The sequence below is a fragment of the Centroberyx gerrardi genome, chromosome 23 (genome assembly GCF_048128805.1).
Source record: "Centroberyx gerrardi isolate f3 chromosome 23, fCenGer3.hap1.cur.20231027, whole genome shotgun sequence".
NCBI lineage: Eukaryota > Metazoa > Chordata > Actinopteri > Beryciformes > Berycidae > Centroberyx > Centroberyx gerrardi.
Genome location: NC_136019.1, coordinates 2,088,735 through 2,105,786, shown reverse-complemented (window position 1 = coordinate 2,105,786; position 17,052 = coordinate 2,088,735). Strand labels below are relative to the sequence as shown.

Here is a 17,052-nt window from a genome sequence, read left to right as displayed (position 1 = left end):
CTCCAAAAGGTCCTCAGGAGTCGTGAGAGATGCGTGTCTGTGTAACTTCAATCCAGTTCCCTTTATTTAACCCTTCATGGTTATCTAAATGAGAAAAATCTGACGTGTGATGTGTTTTGTCCTTCAAAACATCAGACTTGTGACACAAAGAGGTCAAAGTCCGACTCCATGTGGTTTCACGTGAGTCAGACAAGAAGATGGTGACATAATGACGTAATGCAATGTAATGTAATGCAATGTAATGGTGACTAAGCACATCTGAAAAACAGAGACATTGCTCCATGATTCATCAACTTTGATTGTGAATGTGTGTGTGTGTGTGTGTGTGTGTGTGTGTGTGTGTGTGTGTGTGTGGGCGTTTGCTCCACAGACATGACTCACTGCAAAACATGACAAGCAGTCCAGTGATTTTATCTTGTTTCCAGACCTATCAAATTCTCTCACTGCACTGGCAGATAATCTGCTGGTTTCAATACATTTCACAATATGACTTTCAAGAAATCATCATAAAACAATGAAGAAAATTTGGAAACAAGAAACTTTCTCCAAGGCAATTTCACTTTTACTAAGTAAATGTCCTGAAACAAGTTACTTTCTCCTGAAAGAAGTGTAAAGTTAGTTTAAATCGGTAAAATGATCTGCCAGTGCATTAAGATGATTTCACAAAAAAAGATCCTAAAATAAGCTTGATAAGTCTGGAGACAAGATTAAATAACAAGTCTGTCAGTTTTTGCAGTGCTCTGAAGTGTCTGTCAGTTTGTTCATGTGTAAGTTCATACATTTGTGTACATGCTTGCCTGTGTGTGTCTGTTTTTTCAAGAATACAGTCTCGTTCCCCCCGTTGGTCCGGAGGTTTTAGTTTAGTTTATTTGTGCAATTGATAAAAAAAAAAAAAAAACGTGAGAAGAACCCAACCTCAATCTCAAACCCTTCAGAAAAATAAAAAAAATAAAAATGAAGATGATGAGTAAGTGTGCAAGTGAGTCTCTTTGTTAAACTTTTCTTTTTCCATCCAGCTGGAAAAAAAACCCCATCAAAAATAAACCATCATATTTTCTATAAAAGGAGACTGCGACGGTTTCTTATTAATCACGTTTAAATCTAAGCAATGTAAAGTAATCACAAATGAAAATGTAATACATGAGAATGTAACTGTAATCAGATTACACAATTTAAGAAAAGTACCACAGGCTGAACACACTGCATTTTTATAAAGTGTAGTTTGCTGTTGCCAGGCAACACTGGTTCTGTTGTTGTATTTCAGGGAGTTGGTAGTTTTAATGTTGAGTAGACTGAAGTAGCGGCGGTATCTAGGGAAGACACACACACACACACACACACACACACATACACACACACATACACACACACACACACACAATTACACAATTCCATAATTACACAACATACCGTACTATTAATAGCAATCAGCTGAAACTGGGAACTAGGTCAAAGTGTCTAATGATAGTGTGGTGACTCAGAATTTCTGTGCCGTGCCGGAGGATTCCCCAGGTGGGCGGGGCTTAGCTTTTGCTCAAATCACAGCTAACGGCGGTGTTTTGTTTACTATAACCATGACGACGCTTGTCATGTGACCAGGCAGGACCAATAAGGCCTGTAGGAAACTTGTGTGAGAAGACCCGGCTCTCTGGTTTCCAAGCGGAGCGTGACGTAACAGACCGGCAAGTGATGGGTGTTTCCCAAAACAGCCTGAGGATATTTCCATTGACTTACAAAAGATAAACTGCATGTTTGTCAGTATTTACATACAGAGAGTCTGACATCATTCTGCAGGCTGTGAAGCTGCATTTCTGCTTTTCATTTGGTTTAGAGGCCGAAACTACCTGTGGGAAATATGAATGGGATTTGCAAGAAAGACCAAAACTAAAGTCTGTTCTGCACAGAGGCTTACTATGAAATAAAATACATCAACTAACATCAATTATCATAATTAGACCCTTTATCGAGCCCGTATACATTAGCTTGGTGAATTTTCGTCCTTCACTAACTATTTCTATCGATTATTGCTAGTGAAAAGCGAATCGTTTTTGGAAAGAGGACTGCAGGAATCGTTTGCAACAACTGGAAAACACAACAGTTGGAATTGAATTGAAAGTAACTAATCGATCAAAAGTCAAAAAGCTGATGCTGCGGGATTTATTTTAACCACTGGAACTAAACGTAGTAAATCTTGTGTGTGTCTGTTCCACACAATCCTTATTTTGACATTTTTCGAGAAGCCCATTCATAGTGGAAATGCTTCTCCATGGCGTACAAGATGATGCAAAATCACAAGTTCAACTAGCCAACACCTCGACTAATTATGAATTTTTTCACTCATGTGACACCGATCTGGGGTCAGATGTGTAAAACTCTGCGTAGACTCGAGACTAAAAATCTGCATATGCACAAAATTGGAAACATGCATACACGCTCTTTTCTTAAGATTTATAAAACCTTACTGTTTGTTTTATAAATCTCAATTATGGTGAAACTTTAAACTGGTTTGCATTTAAATACCACTCAGAGATTAGAATTAAATTTAGGTTACGGTTAAAATTAAAGTTAGTTTAGAGTTAAGGCTTGGGTTTAGGGTTAAAATTAGAATTAGGATTAGGTTTAAATTGTGTGTGTGTGTGTGTGTGTGTGTGTGTGTGTGTGTGTGTGTGTGTGTGTGTGTGTACCTCTCTCACTCCTCGGCTGTGCCTCCTGTGTGATGACGACATCAGTGTACGGCACGTCAGCGGCGGCTCCACCTGCAGCACAACACGGCCCTCTGTTAGACACCAGCTGTGGGGATTTCCATGTGAATCGAATCAGAAAAGCTGAATGGAAACAAAAACGTTGCTGACGCTCACTTGAGGCAGAAAAGGTTTTGGTCAGTGAGCTCCAGGGTCACGGTTTTCTCTCAACATATAAATGAACATGCTGACTTTCAATTCAATTCACCAAAATCACAGCGATGTGTTGAATCAAACCTATGATTTAAAGCTCACATATTCTCCAGTTCCCAGAGTTTTATTTTGTGTCTTGAGGTCCATTCAAAGCTGTGTGTGTGGTGTCATGAACCAAAAACACTCTCAATCCATTTCTCCACGTTCATTTTCCAGCATCTCTCTGAGCCTTACCAAGAACAGGCTGTTTCTGTCGCCGTGTCTTTAAGGCTCATTAATATTAACGACCCCTCTGTTCTGATTGGCTAACCGTTTCAAGAGTGAAACGTGAGACGCCGCGGCCCGGCGGCTACAGGTAGGGAAAACTCTCCGGTAATAAACAACGACGACCGCTCAACCGCTTTGAAAAAAACACTTTGTTAGTTAGTGTTATTATTTCTTACAGAAATGATAATGAGCGAACCTTTGTGACGCCACAAAGTTACGGAAGTCCAAACGGCTCGTTTAGAGGCTCGCTTTTCTAATATGGATTGTGTGGATTTAGTTGGCGACCGTGCGTTTTGATACTTTCACCATGTTTAGATAGACCATCCAACTCCAATAATCACAGAGGAGAGGGAGTCCTGCTTTACACCATATGGGACCTTTAAGACATTTCAGTCAATATGTGCGAACAAGAATAACTCTTCCATGATGACAGAAACCAGACAGACGAGACTCTAACCTGCGATGTCACTGAAAACACAAAACCTAGATCTGCTTAACTGGAGATGAATTGCAGAGAGACTTAATTGACGTCATTGTTATGTTATAGTACCATTCCTTACATCAGTGGATGCACACCCAGTTCTGTCTTTGTTTTGGATCGTAATTAGTGGAGACGGAGACACTCTGTTGTCAGCGGAGCTTGGAAAGTTCAATGCGGTCGTGATTCCTAGAAGTTTTTAGTAAAAAGGTGTCCAAAAAAAAACAAAAACAAAAAATCCACTGGACTTACAATTGAAGAGGTGAAGACGTTTCAGGAGAGGCTTCATCAGTGGGCGGGCGGAGGCATTTAACCAGTGTGTGTGGTTTACATCAGGAAGTCACGTGAGCGTCGTTACAGCGTCACATGACCTGGAGGTGTGAATTGTTGCCAGAGTGTCGGGGTGAGGTGTTGAAACCTGTCACAGTGCGGATCGCCCACAGAGGTTAAATGCTGGTTCCTACCACTCAGTAAAACTGATGAAGCGGAAACGTCTTCACCTCTTCATTTTTAAGTCCAGTTGAATTTGTTTTGTTTTTTTTGGACACCTTTTTAGTAATAACAAACAAATACAAACGACATCTTTCAAGGCTTCTTCTTGAGATATTCACGACCCGACTGAACTTCCCACGCTCCGCTGAGAACAGAGCGTCTGTAATATCTCCACTGAACACAATCCAGAACAAAGAGAGAACTGGGTGTGCATCCATTGATGTCATGAATGGTACTAAAACATAACAATGAGGTCAATGGAGTCGCACTGCAATTCATCTGCAGTGAAGCAGCTCCAGGTTTTGTGCTTTGATGACATCACATACCTGGATGGCTGAAATGTATCTCCACAGACATATTTTTAGTAAAGGGTTAATCCCGTTGTTAGGGCAACAAGTCTCTGACATCGTTACCATCGTTAGTTTGTCTGTCTGTCTGTCAGCAGGATTTCTCAAACTTTTATGAACGGATTTCGATGAAATTTGGTGGACAGATCGGCTTTGGGCCAAGGAACAACTGATTAGATGTTGGTGACGATCCAGATCTGGGATTTCCGCCATTAGATGATTATCGTATTTTAGCCATAACTGTGAAACGAACAGAGATGGAGACTCAAGTCCAAATGCTAAGGGTTTGTTTGCAGGGTCAAGAAATCAATTTAACTTAAAATCTAAGTGATAGGAATGATGTGTTTGGGTGTAACAGCAAGTTGGAGAATGGTTTGCGCTCTCCAAGTGCCTTCTAGTTGCTGCGACCTGCTTAAGTAGCCAAGTTATGCAAGTGCAATCAGGTAAGATCAAGCTCATTTTTGTTTGATGCCACCCAGACATCAGAGTCTGATCAAGATTTTTGGATGAGATTTGGTTCAGACAGTGCATCTGACTGCTGTAAAGAGTAGAGTGTTTTTATTTTTAACCTTTATTTAGAAGGTTGACTTGACTCAGAGTCATATGCTCTTTCTCGTTACCACCGTGCTTCACATACTTCCTTCCTCAAGGGCAGCGTGACAGTAGTTATACCTATATATAGAGATCTATTCTGTAAAATTGTTAGAATTTTGTCAACCAAGGACTTCAGTTGCCTGTTACCTGTTATGTTATTAAAAAGTACCATAATCTGCTTAAATTTAGCATCCGTAGTCATCGTTTTTGCAGTTTTTTTAAATGGTGGATCTCTCCTTTTGAAACAAAACTCTTTCAATTTCAGCTCCAACTTCAATTTCAATCGCTTTATTGCCGTGCGTGTTTGACAGAAATAACATTGCTAAAGCAGTGCATTTACATCATAACAATCTGACCTTTGCACCTCCTCCAGAAGAACACCAGCAGCAGCAGAAAGGCCATCATGAGGCAGACGCCCGCCACAGGAAGCACAATGTGTGCGGTGGTGTCATGAGACGGCCCAGGATGCAACACTTCAAAACAACAAGAAAAAACACAGTTTGGCCTCAATACAAAAATACAGCGGCTCCGTACCAGGTGAGCTAGCCTGACAGAGGTCGACCACCATGGCCTCAATTTAAATCAAAGTTCAAAAAAACAAGTGCAGGGGGAAACCAAACTACAGTCTGAAATAAGGAGGCAGGTACAGATACGCTACTGATATTTTTTGTTTTAAAGCTTGACACCCCGATCAAACCAAGCACTTAAAAAAAAAGATGGTTGAGGTTTGTCTCACCTCTCACAGCCAGCCAGCTCTCTGGTGATTCTCCAACACCAGAGATGTTACACTTGTAGAGTCCTTCATCAGACTTGGAAACACTGCGGATGGTCATCTCTCCTGTAGAGCCGGTCCTGATGAGGAAGCCATCTTTATAGAAACCAGCTGTGAGGTTGGAGGGAGTCGTCTTGTTTCTACAGTTCAGAGTCACAGCAGCTCCCTCCATCACAGGAAGGACAGGACTCTCCAGGATCACAGACCCAGCTGGACAACAGTCACAAAACTTTCCTCACAATCATCCTGATTCACACTGGCAGAAAGACTAGAAAATTGTTTCAAGCACTAATATCATAAACTGATGAAGAAGTTCCAGTCACCGTTTCATATTCATGCATGCATTTGGGAACAAACACAGGAGGAAGCTTTTTTTTTGCGTCTCTGATTTCCATGTTTTCCTCTCCAAAGTAAAGCTGTTGACCAATAGCTAACGTTCTCTGCAGTTACATTAGGCCCCGCCTCCTGTCAGTCACAACCATTAAGGCCAGCAGACAAACCTAAGCATGACGCTTCCGTCAGCTATACTGGAATGGAAAATAAAGCTAGATTATACATGATTATGACTTAAAGTTCTTCTTTACTCGGAGTAACTTGTAATATTTAGACAGTTTGTTTCAAAATATTGACTTTGAAAAGCAATCAAGAAGTGCCCTTGAGCAAAGAACAAAACCCCCTGTTGCTCCAACAGAGCTGCTCAACAGCCTGTGGTTATACTGGGCAGATCCCAGGTGTGAGTGTGTACAATTTCTACTGGTTACCAATGGAGGTTGATAAAAGTCAAACAACCCATAATCTGGCTAAATTTACCAGTCACGGTGATGTTGACGGCGTTGCTGCACTCTCCCGATCCAGACTCACACCAGTACACTCCAATGTCTTCTGGATATAGGTCAAAGATGTTGCAGTGGGATTTGCTTCTTCTTCCCCAGTGGGATTCGTTTCTTCTTCCCCAGTGTGTGGGACACTCATTGTTTATTCTTGTGAGGGATGTGTTCCTCCAAACTCTCCACCCAGAAGAGTTTCCCGGCCCCTCACAGCTTAGAGAGACAGAGTCGTATTTAAAGAACTGAGATTTTTCTGGACTGACTCTCAGAGAGGCTGGAAGAGAGAAAGAGAGAGAGAAAGAGAGAGAGAGAGAGAGAGAGAGAGATGAACAAGAGCACAATGACAAATTAAGATTCTTATCACTACTGTGTGTTCACACTTTGAGCATCAAGACTAACAAGTCACCAGTAGTTCATTCATTTCCTGTAGAGTTCAGCGATCAGGGAAACTCGGCGGACGTGCCGACGCTCAACAAGCTTGTCAGCCGAGAAAAGTTGGACCCTGCTGAACATTTTGCACATCGGCCTTCAACAGCCAATCAGATTTCTGTGCTTCCTTGCTTCCCTACTGATGTGATTCAGTTTTCATGAGCAACAGTTCAAAATGGAGGAGAAGTTGATTCCAGCCTTTCAAAGCTTCTCAGTTCGCTACGATTTGAAAGAATACAGGAAGAAACGACTCTTGGAGAACTGAAGTCATTTTATTGAGTTTTTTCTGCTTATTTTCAATTAATTTAGTGCTTCCCATCTAGCTACAATGTAACACTTAGGCAATACCAACACAACAAAATCTGCATGATTTGCTTAAACCTTTGTTTAAACCTTAAAACATCTATGCAGCTGCAGCCCGCTGCAGAGCTGCAGTCTGAGCCTCTGGCCCCGCCCACAATCTGTCAGAATAGAGCGACACATCGACCAAGTCGCCCAAAGTGTGAAAACACAACAAGGGAAATGAACAGTAATTTTTAAAGATATGGTTGCATTTCGTAGATTATCTCCCTGCAGAAGTAACAAGGTTTCATTTGAAGAAGTGGAAACTCCCGTCAAGTAAACCTGCGTGTGATCCTGTTCAGAACTTCACAAATTATATTTTCAAAATTATTTAATATCTGTTGTTAAAGTCTGGCTGTGAGACTTGGGAAACTGGTAGCTGCTTTGTAATTTTTTGTTTGTTTTTGCAGGTTGTTGGGGGTTGGGAGATTAAAGGCCTTGTCTGCGTTTGTAATTCTGTTGACGCCATATTAAACCCTTTATTCTCTTAAACTAATACATTTATGCAAAAAACAACAATCAGCAAAGACCAGGCATCATTTCTAATCGAGTGCATGATCATGAAAACAACAAATAGATTCAACACAGAGACTCAAGCTGTGGAAATGCAACTATGTGTAAACAATGATGCACACACACACACACACGCATGCACACAAAGATCAACTGTTGTGATAGCTGACTGGAATATGAGAATATTTTTTGAAGCACAGGTTAATGTTTCATGATTAAATCGACGTGCGCGCACACACACACACACACCCACACACACACACACACACACACAGTACTCACCGACAACAATGCAGAATGCTGTTATCTCCATGCTGCGTTGCTGCTGATTGACTGACTGACTCGCCTGCAGGCTGCTTCACTTCAGGTCTGATAGCATGAAAGACCACAGCTTCCTGGAACAGAGGCCGAACTGTCTGACAAGAGCTAATTTAGCACAGGATATTTGTCAGCATTTTGAATTTTTGTGGTTTTACCTTGCATAGCAGAGTTTGCCCACCACAACTACTTTTAGTTTCTATATATTATAATATAATATTAAAAAAACAATAAGATTATGTAACTCTTACTCTAAGTTGTACTAATCTGCATAGATCTACATACATCAGAGAGAGAGCATAACAGTGTATGTATAACGCTTTTTGGGGCTCAGGGATTTCTATTTTGTGTATCTATTTTGCCATAATGGATTCATTATGGATCTGACAGCAATCACATAACATCGCAGACATAGCAGTGCACATACACATACATATACACTTTATATTCACATCTTAGGCATTTAGGTTGATCAGAGCCACTGACTTGTTTCCTAGATCTCAAACATTACAAGCAACCAATAATGAAGAGGTCAAGGGTCGGTAGGATTTTGGGGATAAATCCAAGACAGACTATACCCAGCAGACTAGCCCCTGTGGGGCCACTGTGGGGTTTTTATGGGCAGTGTGGGTTGGGGCCCACACTGCCCATAAAAACCCCTAAAAACCCAAGTGTCGGGCAAGCCCACAGAATGCCCATGCGGGCCCACTGTGGATTTGCCCAAGCGTTGCCCACAGTCTTTTCCCACCTATGGGCCCTAGTGGGCAGCCCACACCAAGCCGTGCAGCTTTGGGCCTGGTGTGGGCTGACCACTGGGGCCCCAAACGTTGGGACCCACACTTGGCCACCATTTCACGGCTGATTTTCAGCCCACAGTTGCCCCACATGGGCCCCAAAAGGTCTTGTGCAGTCAAGAAATGACACCCACTTTCTATTTTTCCATAAATAAATGTCTATAAAAAAAATAGGCAGGATGTTTTGCCAGGATCGGGCTAGATACTCATGGAGGAGCTAAGACACCTGAGTGAAATAATGGCTTCTCTCTTTGATCTACCTGCATAATACAGACACAATTTTCTCAGCCAAGCTTTGTTCAAACCCACAGAACTTTATTTTAAATTCTAGTCAAGATCCCAAGGTTTCCAAAGATACCAAACATGTCAGGCTGAATTTCAGGGAAATGATGCATAAGACATCTTTATTTTTGAGAAATTATACATCTCACCTTTTTATTTGTGAAAAAATATTTTAGACTTCAGGCAAGGAATCTGCACACTACCTAAAATCAAGAACACTAAAAGAAGGAAGGAGGCCGAAAAAGTCGTTCCAAGGCGTTTGCTCCGCTCACCAAAATGTGCAAAAAGTGTAAATACTAGCAGACAAAGGATTCAATACTACATCTTCATCAGTGTCTTTCTTACCTGTTCCAATATCAGAACCCCTTATACAGGTAAAACACGGTCACATGATAGGATAACGCAGTCACATGATCCATAGCCACACCTTGTGAGTCCTTATCCAGGTTCTGTCCATCTATTTACAAAGAGGATATATACAAAACAATGGACAACTACATGAGAAGTGTCTTCTTTAGGCTATAACACAATATCTTTACTATTCGTGATTACACAGTAACACATTAAAACAAAGCTATATAGTAATCCATAAATGTACAAGTAGAGATGATCAATTCCAAGAAACACTGAAGGGACAATTCTTCATTCAGGCCCTGAGGTTGTTTTGAAAAAATAGTTGACCCATATTCCACATAAATCTCAAGATCAATTCATGTACACCTACAATGAGAATCAGCTTATTGGCCAAGGAAATTGGTGCAAAAACAGTGTATGAAAAACTGATTTAGGAGTAAGCCTAGTATATAAAAGAAAATAGTACATGAAAACGTTTTAGTAGTCCTAATATATAAACAATTTAAAAACATACATTTTTGAAAAATGAAGCTTTGAGTGTTGGTAATAAAATAAACAAACATATATATGTTGAGAATGTTGCACTCTGTTTTGAAAGCTGAAGAAAAATAGCTGTAGGCTACACAGGAGTGGGAATGGTATAAACACAGTAGGGATTAATATCTAACTATACAGCCAGAACAGAGCTGGGTTTATACATTTTAATAGGAAATGAGTAAGATTAAAAAAATGAAAGTCTCTGGTTACAGTAAGTCCCGTGAAGAGAGGGGCTTCCTGGGGAAATCATGACTTACTCATGCTTTTCTGAAAACATAACTGATGTTTGTATTGGTTTGTTTATGACGATCAGATGTCAGAGTTTATTTCCCATGATGGAGAGAGGCAGTCCTGTCAGAGAAGTAAAAAAGATTAATTAAGACTAATTAAGATGTACGAAATGTTATAAAATGTATATTTAATAAGTGCAATACTTCAGCAAAAGTTACGTAAAAGCCACTGTAAAAGTACAAGTACATGAAAAAGCTGCTCAACTACAGTAACGGGAGTAAATGTAATTAGTAGGCTATATACTTCCACCCTTGCTAGTAAAGTGATTTATTAACACAACAAAAGAGAAAGAGTCGTCTAGGTGATCTTCAGAATGGACAATAAACAAATATAAGATCCATCCGAAGATCCAAGATCCGAAGATAGAGGCTGACTTTACCTTTTTAATCATTAATCTTTGTTCAGCCATGTAGTCAATAGAGGCTTTTTAATTTTTTTTTTACCTAATCAAAGCCTGTAAACTTTATGATATTCCGAGCGATCACCTAGGTTACAGCGACATCAACATCAGACCCTGCTCTACTACAGAGAGCGAGACAGGACAACTCTCGCGAGAGACAAACAAAATGCGGAAACCTTCTAAACAGGACCAAGTTTCACTTCACGCGCTCCTCGTAATCGCCGAATTCGAATATCTAAAGGCACGTGCGACATACGACATTTTGGTGCATTTGATTGCTTTGGGTTGGAAATAATCACAAAAAACGACCTTAAAAAAAAAAAATCGGATCGGTCTGAGCAGAGCCATAGAAAATTCTCGTACTTGCCAGCAATTTGCCTGTTCTCATGTGAGCTGACTTTCCATTACCGATACACGAGGACAGTTACGTCATGTGGGCGGAGTCACACTGCAATAGTAGTACCCCCTCTGTTAAGACGTGTTCAGACTTGTTTCGGGGTGACTACTGCTCATTAAGAGACAACCGACCAACGCGTTATCTTCTATTTTTCTGTCTTTATTTGAACAAATCTATATTAACAAAATGCACTTCGAGGAGTTCGGCAGGAGCTTTTCTCACAGGATTTTCACAGCGCGCTTCACTTTTGTTGTAGCATTTTTCCTGTTGAACACGCCGGCTGAAGGTAAGACATGTGGGTCGCTGGATCAATAGAGATCATCCATTGATTGACTGATTGATAGACATTTATGAAGTAGAAAAGTGCGTGAAAGAATACAATGTATCTGTGGTTTTCTATAGTGAGTTTATAGACCTTACCCTAGCCTACTTTGTGTTTTTTTTTCTAAGGTATCACTATAATATTTCTATATCATGACAGTGGCTTAGTGTGTCTGGGGTATTGTATAGTGAGTTTATGTCATTTAGGGTGTTTTTAATTTTAATTTAATTTAATTTTTTAAAGTGAAAGAAAATGAATGGATAGACCTTTCCTAATGCGTCATGGGGGATTTCATTGATATACAGCTGCTTCATTGGCAGGACAGAGCAATAGCCTATGTGTTGCCAAAGTATTTGGAAGTCCTCCATAGAGTTTAGGTAATGTCGTCATATAAAGGAACATTATTGTTTCACGTGAAGACAGAGCAGGAGACTCAGACAGTTAGAATGTTCATCACAACCGGCGTCATTGCCATGGTAACAAATCAGCTTCCATGACAGCATCATAAAACATTCTGTGGCAGTCGCTGCTTAGTGAAGCAGGCAGATGACCAATCAAGAGTGAAGATTTGAATGGGAATAACCGTTCTGTCACTTCAAATTCAACGTGTATATCGCTATAATGTTCCAGTAAGTGTTTATAGTCTTGGCCAGGACAATCTCAATGAGGCTTTTCCTGGTTAAATAAGATTAAATCAAATATGATAGTAGAAAATTGTACAAAAACTATACATCTTTTTTGGGAGGGAGCAGGGAGGATTAGATGAACATGTCTGTGATGCAAATAAAATTGACACTTCTGCAGTTCTTATAGATGTACAGACTTCACCAATAATCCAGACTGATACAGATTTACAGATGCTCACTGGTTTACAGTAAATTAGATCGTCATGGTGACACGAAAACTCTGGAGTGATTTCTCTGGTCAGCCATTTGACATGAAATAATAACATTACAAAACATTTACACAAGCCGTGGTCAGGGAGGCACGGAAGAGGACTAGAGCCACAAGAAAAATTCAGTTATGGGATTAATCTCAGAATTCTGTGAATGAAGTCAGAACTCAGAATTCTCAGAATACATTCAGAACGCAGAATTCTAAGTGTTAAAGTCAGAATTCTGACTTTGATCTCAGAATTCTGAGATTAATCTCAGAGCTCCAATACATTTGTCACATGACTCTAATCGTCTTCCGCAGGGAGGAGCCTCCATATCAGAGAGAATGTTTTTTAAAGGCCAAAGTTGGCCTGATATATCGGTCTAACCCTACTACAACTAGGCTAACTGTACAGTGAAGTTGATTCCCCGTCTCTTTTGATCCCAGTTTTCCCAGGTCAGTCTGAAGTGATTGGTTCACCCCAGCCAATAGTGGCCGTCGTTGGCGATGACGTCATCCTGCCGTGTCACGTTGAACCTCGGCTCAACGTGGAGGATCTGACGGTGGAGTGGACGAGGCCCGACCTGCGGGCCGAATACGTGCACCTGTACCGAGACGGCCGCGAGATGCTGGCCATGAAGAACCCGCTGTACTCTGGACGGACCGTCCTGTTCAGAGACGGCCTGAAACACGGCGACATATCGCTCAAGCTAACGAACGTGACGCTCGCCGACGAAGGGAAATACAGGTGTTTCATCCCGAAGTTAAACGGCCGAAAGAAGGTGTCTGTTGTTCAGCTGGTGGTCGGTGAGTCCTCAGGAGGTTTCATTTGTTTTGATGTTGTTACGGTCCAGGTGTTTTTCTGTTTGTGAAGGATCACAGTGTCAATGGCGAAGCAGGGCTGTGCACAAATGATTTAAGGGGCGAGGGCGAAAAAAGGAAGAGAGGGCCCCCGGCACCTCATATTATTTTTATTACATTTCAAATGATATTGAAAATTAGCTAAAATGCTCTGATAAAACATAACCTGTTCTTGTTCTATTCCAAAATGCTATATCTCCAAAACTGTTACCTGAAGTTCATCATGCAACATCTCTAAATCACTGAGGATCGTTTTGTCAGCTACTTGTGTTACCTCTGCTCTTTAAGAAAGTACCATAAAATATGTTTACTATGGCGCTTTTAATAATTAAAAAATCCTCTCTTTTTCTAGAGCGATTACCACAAAACACTAACAACGGGACGACAGAGAAGCCGCAGCAGCCAGGAGATCCACATCAAAAGGAAGAGGAGGAGGTTGAAGGTGAGAAAATGGTTTTAACTCCTTCAGTTTGTACTGGATGCAGCATAATATTGAGAACAGCCAATGGATTCACAGGAATGTATTTGTTGCTGTGAGATGAAAAACTCTTGTTTGAAAAACTGTTTTTAAAATTCCTGTATTCCTGTTTGGTGACGCGGCTTCATGTTGTTCTTTCGTGTGACGTCAGCACTTTGGATTGAATCAGCGTCGACAGTGACATGTGATCATGTTCATTACAATTACCACAAATATTTCATGTGTTTGATTTTCCCGTCAGGTGAGCCGTCCAAACGGAGCCCTCTGATACCGACTGTCATCGGTCTATCAGTGATATCGCTGACACTGATCTGTGGAGGATTTACTTATTTACTGATAAGATTCTTCAAACAGAAACGACAAGGAGACGTAAGTCAGATGCTATTAATAAACACTACTATTTGTCTTAAAGAAAGTGCTGTAAAATAGGGGAACAACGATATTATTTACACTGTAAAGAACCAAAAAATCTTTTAATTATCATTAATTAATTTGTGTATAATTTAACTATTGAAGTATTCATTGACATATTAACAGCTTTTGATACTGTTCATCATTCAAAATCATTATTATTATTATATTATTATTATTATGTTGCCGATGTCGGATCATAAAACCTCGTAACTCCAATTTTGTTGATTTTCATGTTTTAATTTTAAAAAATGTCTGTTTGTCAAGCCAAAAACGAGGCTGTTTTTCGTAGTTATTGAAAAGTAGATATTTTAAGTTCTCACCCGACAACAATTTTTCATCTTCAATTAATTGTTCTACCAATTAGAATCCATTTTTTAAATAATTTTGGGCTTCTGTTCCACCAGACTTACAACATGATTGGAGCACACCCGAAACAGAACGGCGATGAAGTCGGAGTACTGGCGGCTTAGGTGCCTTGCTCAAAGGCGCCTTGACAGTAGTCGTTAATGGAGATGAGAGTGTTGCACACTAACCCTTTGCCCCGGATCTTCCCAGCCACTTTTGGGACTTGAAGCAGCGACCCTCCAGCCACAAGAGAAGCATTGGATCAGCAGCAATGGGACGGAGCTTCAGAGTGACGGGAACGGACTCCCAGCAACAAACCCGTCCAGAAAATGCTCTCATTTGAACTTGTGACTTCAGCCCCGAACCCTGAGGAGCCTCTTTACACCTGGAACTGACATGCATCGTATTGATGTGAGGAGTCACATCTAGAGCTAGCGGCTGTGGGAATCTGGATCTGGATTCGCGAGGAAAAGGAGGCCGGCGTGGAAAGCGACGCCCGCCTGGAAAACCGATCGACAGACATTTCCTTTTGGACACATCGTCTCTCGTTTTCAAAAATAATAAGACTGGTTAAAAACCGTACAAGCACCCTAAATCATCTTCCCATGAATTTCAATACTCAGGGAATGTTTCGACATTTTGACGTTTTTGTCAGTAACCTCAGGCTCTTATGTGACTTAGTGAGTGCACATGTAGAATAAGCGTCAATTCATTACAAGTAGGGATCTAGTGGAGGATAATCGCACTTAAGTTTTCACACATTTTTTGTTTGTGGAATAGAGTTTACCACCTTTTTAGACTGATATAAATGTTAGTGACTTGTATTCATAGGAAGCATCGCTGTATCAAAGTGATGTGAGTTAGATGAGGATAGCGTCTTTTGTTTGAAAGTATTATTTATTTTTGGAGGTTTGCCCTGTGATGACCACTTTTTTTTATTTTCCTATGTCACTGATTACAAGCAACCAAAAGTAAGGAGGTCAAAGGTCAGGGGGGGAGGGGGGTCAACATCCCCATGAACCTAGATTGGTTAATAATAATAATCATTTTATTTGTATAGCACTTTTCTAAAAACAGTGTTTTCAAAGTGCTTTACATACAATAAAACCCAAAAGCAGCAATAATAGAAAATAGGAATAAAAGGTAATATATGAGGTAAACCGATACAACTAAAAACACACAAACAAACAGAGATACAATTAAAAACAGATCGAACTTTAAATAAAAGTGTGTGCCAAAACACAAGAAAGGAATAAAATGGAGATACAGGTACATACAGGTGCCTCCGAAAGAGACCGACACCCCAATCCACGTAAGAGAGAAGAGTAACAGAAGGAAATAAAAATCAGAGTTAAGGACAGATTGTTACTGTTACGTCGCTGGTTCAAATCTTCTGACCAGCAGGGAAATGTTCAGCAGGTGAAACTAAACAGGAAGTGCTCTCCGCTCCTCTAACAACTACTGTGAACGTGCCCTTGAGCAGGGCACTGGTCCCTTATTACAGCTGTGAGTCTGTAGGAAATAAGTGACAAAGAGATTTACCTCAAAGAGCTGCTGCGTTGAAAACCTAAAGCTAAAAAATATCTGAATGTATTTCATTTTTCTGAGTATGTGTTCTCTTCTGAGTTAAGTGTTCTTTTACATATGGAATATATATATAAATAAGGTTCTCATACTGTATATAAGCTACCTCTTGTCACTTTATAAATCATCTGTTTGTTATATCTTAAATGAAGGTTATCCCTGGTTTATGGGAATTTCACAGTTGTAACATGTTCCACCAATATGATGCCCTGTTTAAAGCTGCTTGCTATATAATACTGTGTATTTAATGAAAATCTTCCTAATGTGTTTAAATGAGTGTAACGACACAATGGAAGTACAAACGTGTGTGTGCTCTGTACACAGGTTACATTGTTACACTCTTAATAAATACTGTATGAGGGACTAGGCACTTAATACCTTTCCATAGGTCAGTACTTTGTCAAATGTATGTCAAATGATTTATTTTTCATTATTTTTATTTTTATATAATTTCTTTTTTATATTACAGGGTTAGGGTTAGGTTATTATATTTGTTCTTTATTGAATAACACATTCGGTGAAGTTATTCATTTTAAAGTAGCTTGCTGTTCTTGCTCTACAAAGTGCAAATAAAACACGGGTAAATCATTAAAGTTTCCTTCATGTGTGGTTTGAATCTCAAGTGAAATTTCTGCAATCTCCAAATGGAATCACAACCTCCGAACAGAGGAGTTTCAAAAATGTGATATCAGTCTTTTTAAACATGTGACCCTTCCTCACAACGTCAACAACTACAGCTCAGGGCCTCGTTTCCCAAAACTTCATTATAACTCAATTTCACCACACCCATCCATTCAACAGCCTACAGCAGTGATTCTCAACCTGTTTTGTATCAAGGACCCTA

At 40.2% G+C, this 17,052-nt stretch overlaps 2 protein-coding genes and 1 long non-coding RNA gene across 4 annotated transcripts; 1 reads left to right on the top strand and 2 right to left on the bottom strand.

Annotated features, from left to right (window-relative positions):
- Positions 1–670: 670 nt before the first annotated feature.
- Positions 671–2,803, bottom strand: LOC144543524 (uncharacterized). Its single transcript, XR_013507957.1, has 3 exons — positions 2,685–2,803; positions 1,046–1,310; positions 671–797 (listed from the first exon to the last, which is right to left on the bottom strand). It is a non-coding gene; the product is annotated as an uncharacterized LOC144543524 (long non-coding RNA).
- Positions 2,804–4,001: 1,198 nt separating this feature from the next.
- LOC144537887 (low affinity immunoglobulin gamma Fc region receptor III-like) lies at positions 4,002–9,565 on the bottom strand. Its single transcript, XM_078281792.1, has 6 exons — positions 9,499–9,565; positions 8,238–8,367; positions 6,655–6,945; positions 5,809–6,054; positions 5,429–5,545; positions 4,002–4,057 (listed from the first exon to the last, which is right to left on the bottom strand). Exons 2-6 carry the CDS (start codon positions 8,266–8,268, stop codon positions 4,002–4,004), a joined length of 741 nt encoding a protein of 246 aa, XP_078137918.1. The 5' UTR covers positions 8,269–8,367; positions 9,499–9,565.
- Positions 9,566–11,437: 1,872 nt separating this feature from the next.
- Positions 11,438–16,815, top strand: LOC144543522 (myelin-oligodendrocyte glycoprotein-like). Of its 2 annotated transcripts, none has more exons than XM_078291585.1 (5): positions 11,438–11,614; positions 12,974–13,333; positions 13,740–13,829; positions 14,107–14,234; positions 14,835–16,815. In XM_078291585.1, the coding sequence occupies exons 1-5, from the start codon at positions 11,515–11,517 to the stop codon at positions 14,973–14,975; spliced, it is 819 nt and encodes a 272-aa protein (XP_078147711.1). In that variant the 5' UTR covers positions 11,438–11,514; the 3' UTR covers positions 14,976–16,815. The 2 variants fall into 2 exon arrangements, with proteins under 2 accessions (XP_078147711.1, XP_078147712.1); XM_078291586.1 differs by having other exon boundaries at positions 14,684–14,972.
- Positions 16,816–17,052: the final 237 nt, after the last annotated feature.

What these genes read in the sequence shown, in the direction of transcription:
- LOC144537887 (XM_078281792.1), bottom strand. Translation starts at nt 8,268, where the DNA reads ATGGAGATAACAGCATTCTGCATTGTTGTCG. An exon ending in AGCATTCTGCATTGTTGTCG is followed by an intron (nt 6,946 to 8,237) that starts GTGAGTACTGTG and finishes TCTCTCTTCCAG; the next exon opens with CCTCTCTGAGAGTCAGTCCA. An exon ending in CTTCTGGAGGAGGTGCAAAG is followed by an intron (nt 4,058 to 5,428) that starts GTCAGATTGTTA and finishes GCACTGTGACAG; the next exon opens with GTTTCAACACCTCACCCCGA.
- LOC144543522 (XM_078291585.1), top strand. Translation starts at nt 11,515, where the DNA reads ATGCACTTCGAGGAGTTCGGCAGGAGCTTTTCTCACAGGATTTTCACA. An exon ending in GTTGAACACGCCGGCTGAAG is followed by an intron (nt 11,615 to 12,973) that starts GTAAGACATGTG and finishes TTTTGATCCCAG; the next exon opens with TTTTCCCAGGTCAGTCTGAA. An exon ending in AACAGAAACGACAAGGAGAC is followed by an intron (nt 14,235 to 14,834) that starts GTAAGTCAGATG and finishes GGATCTTCCCAG; the next exon opens with CCACTTTTGGGACTTGAAGC.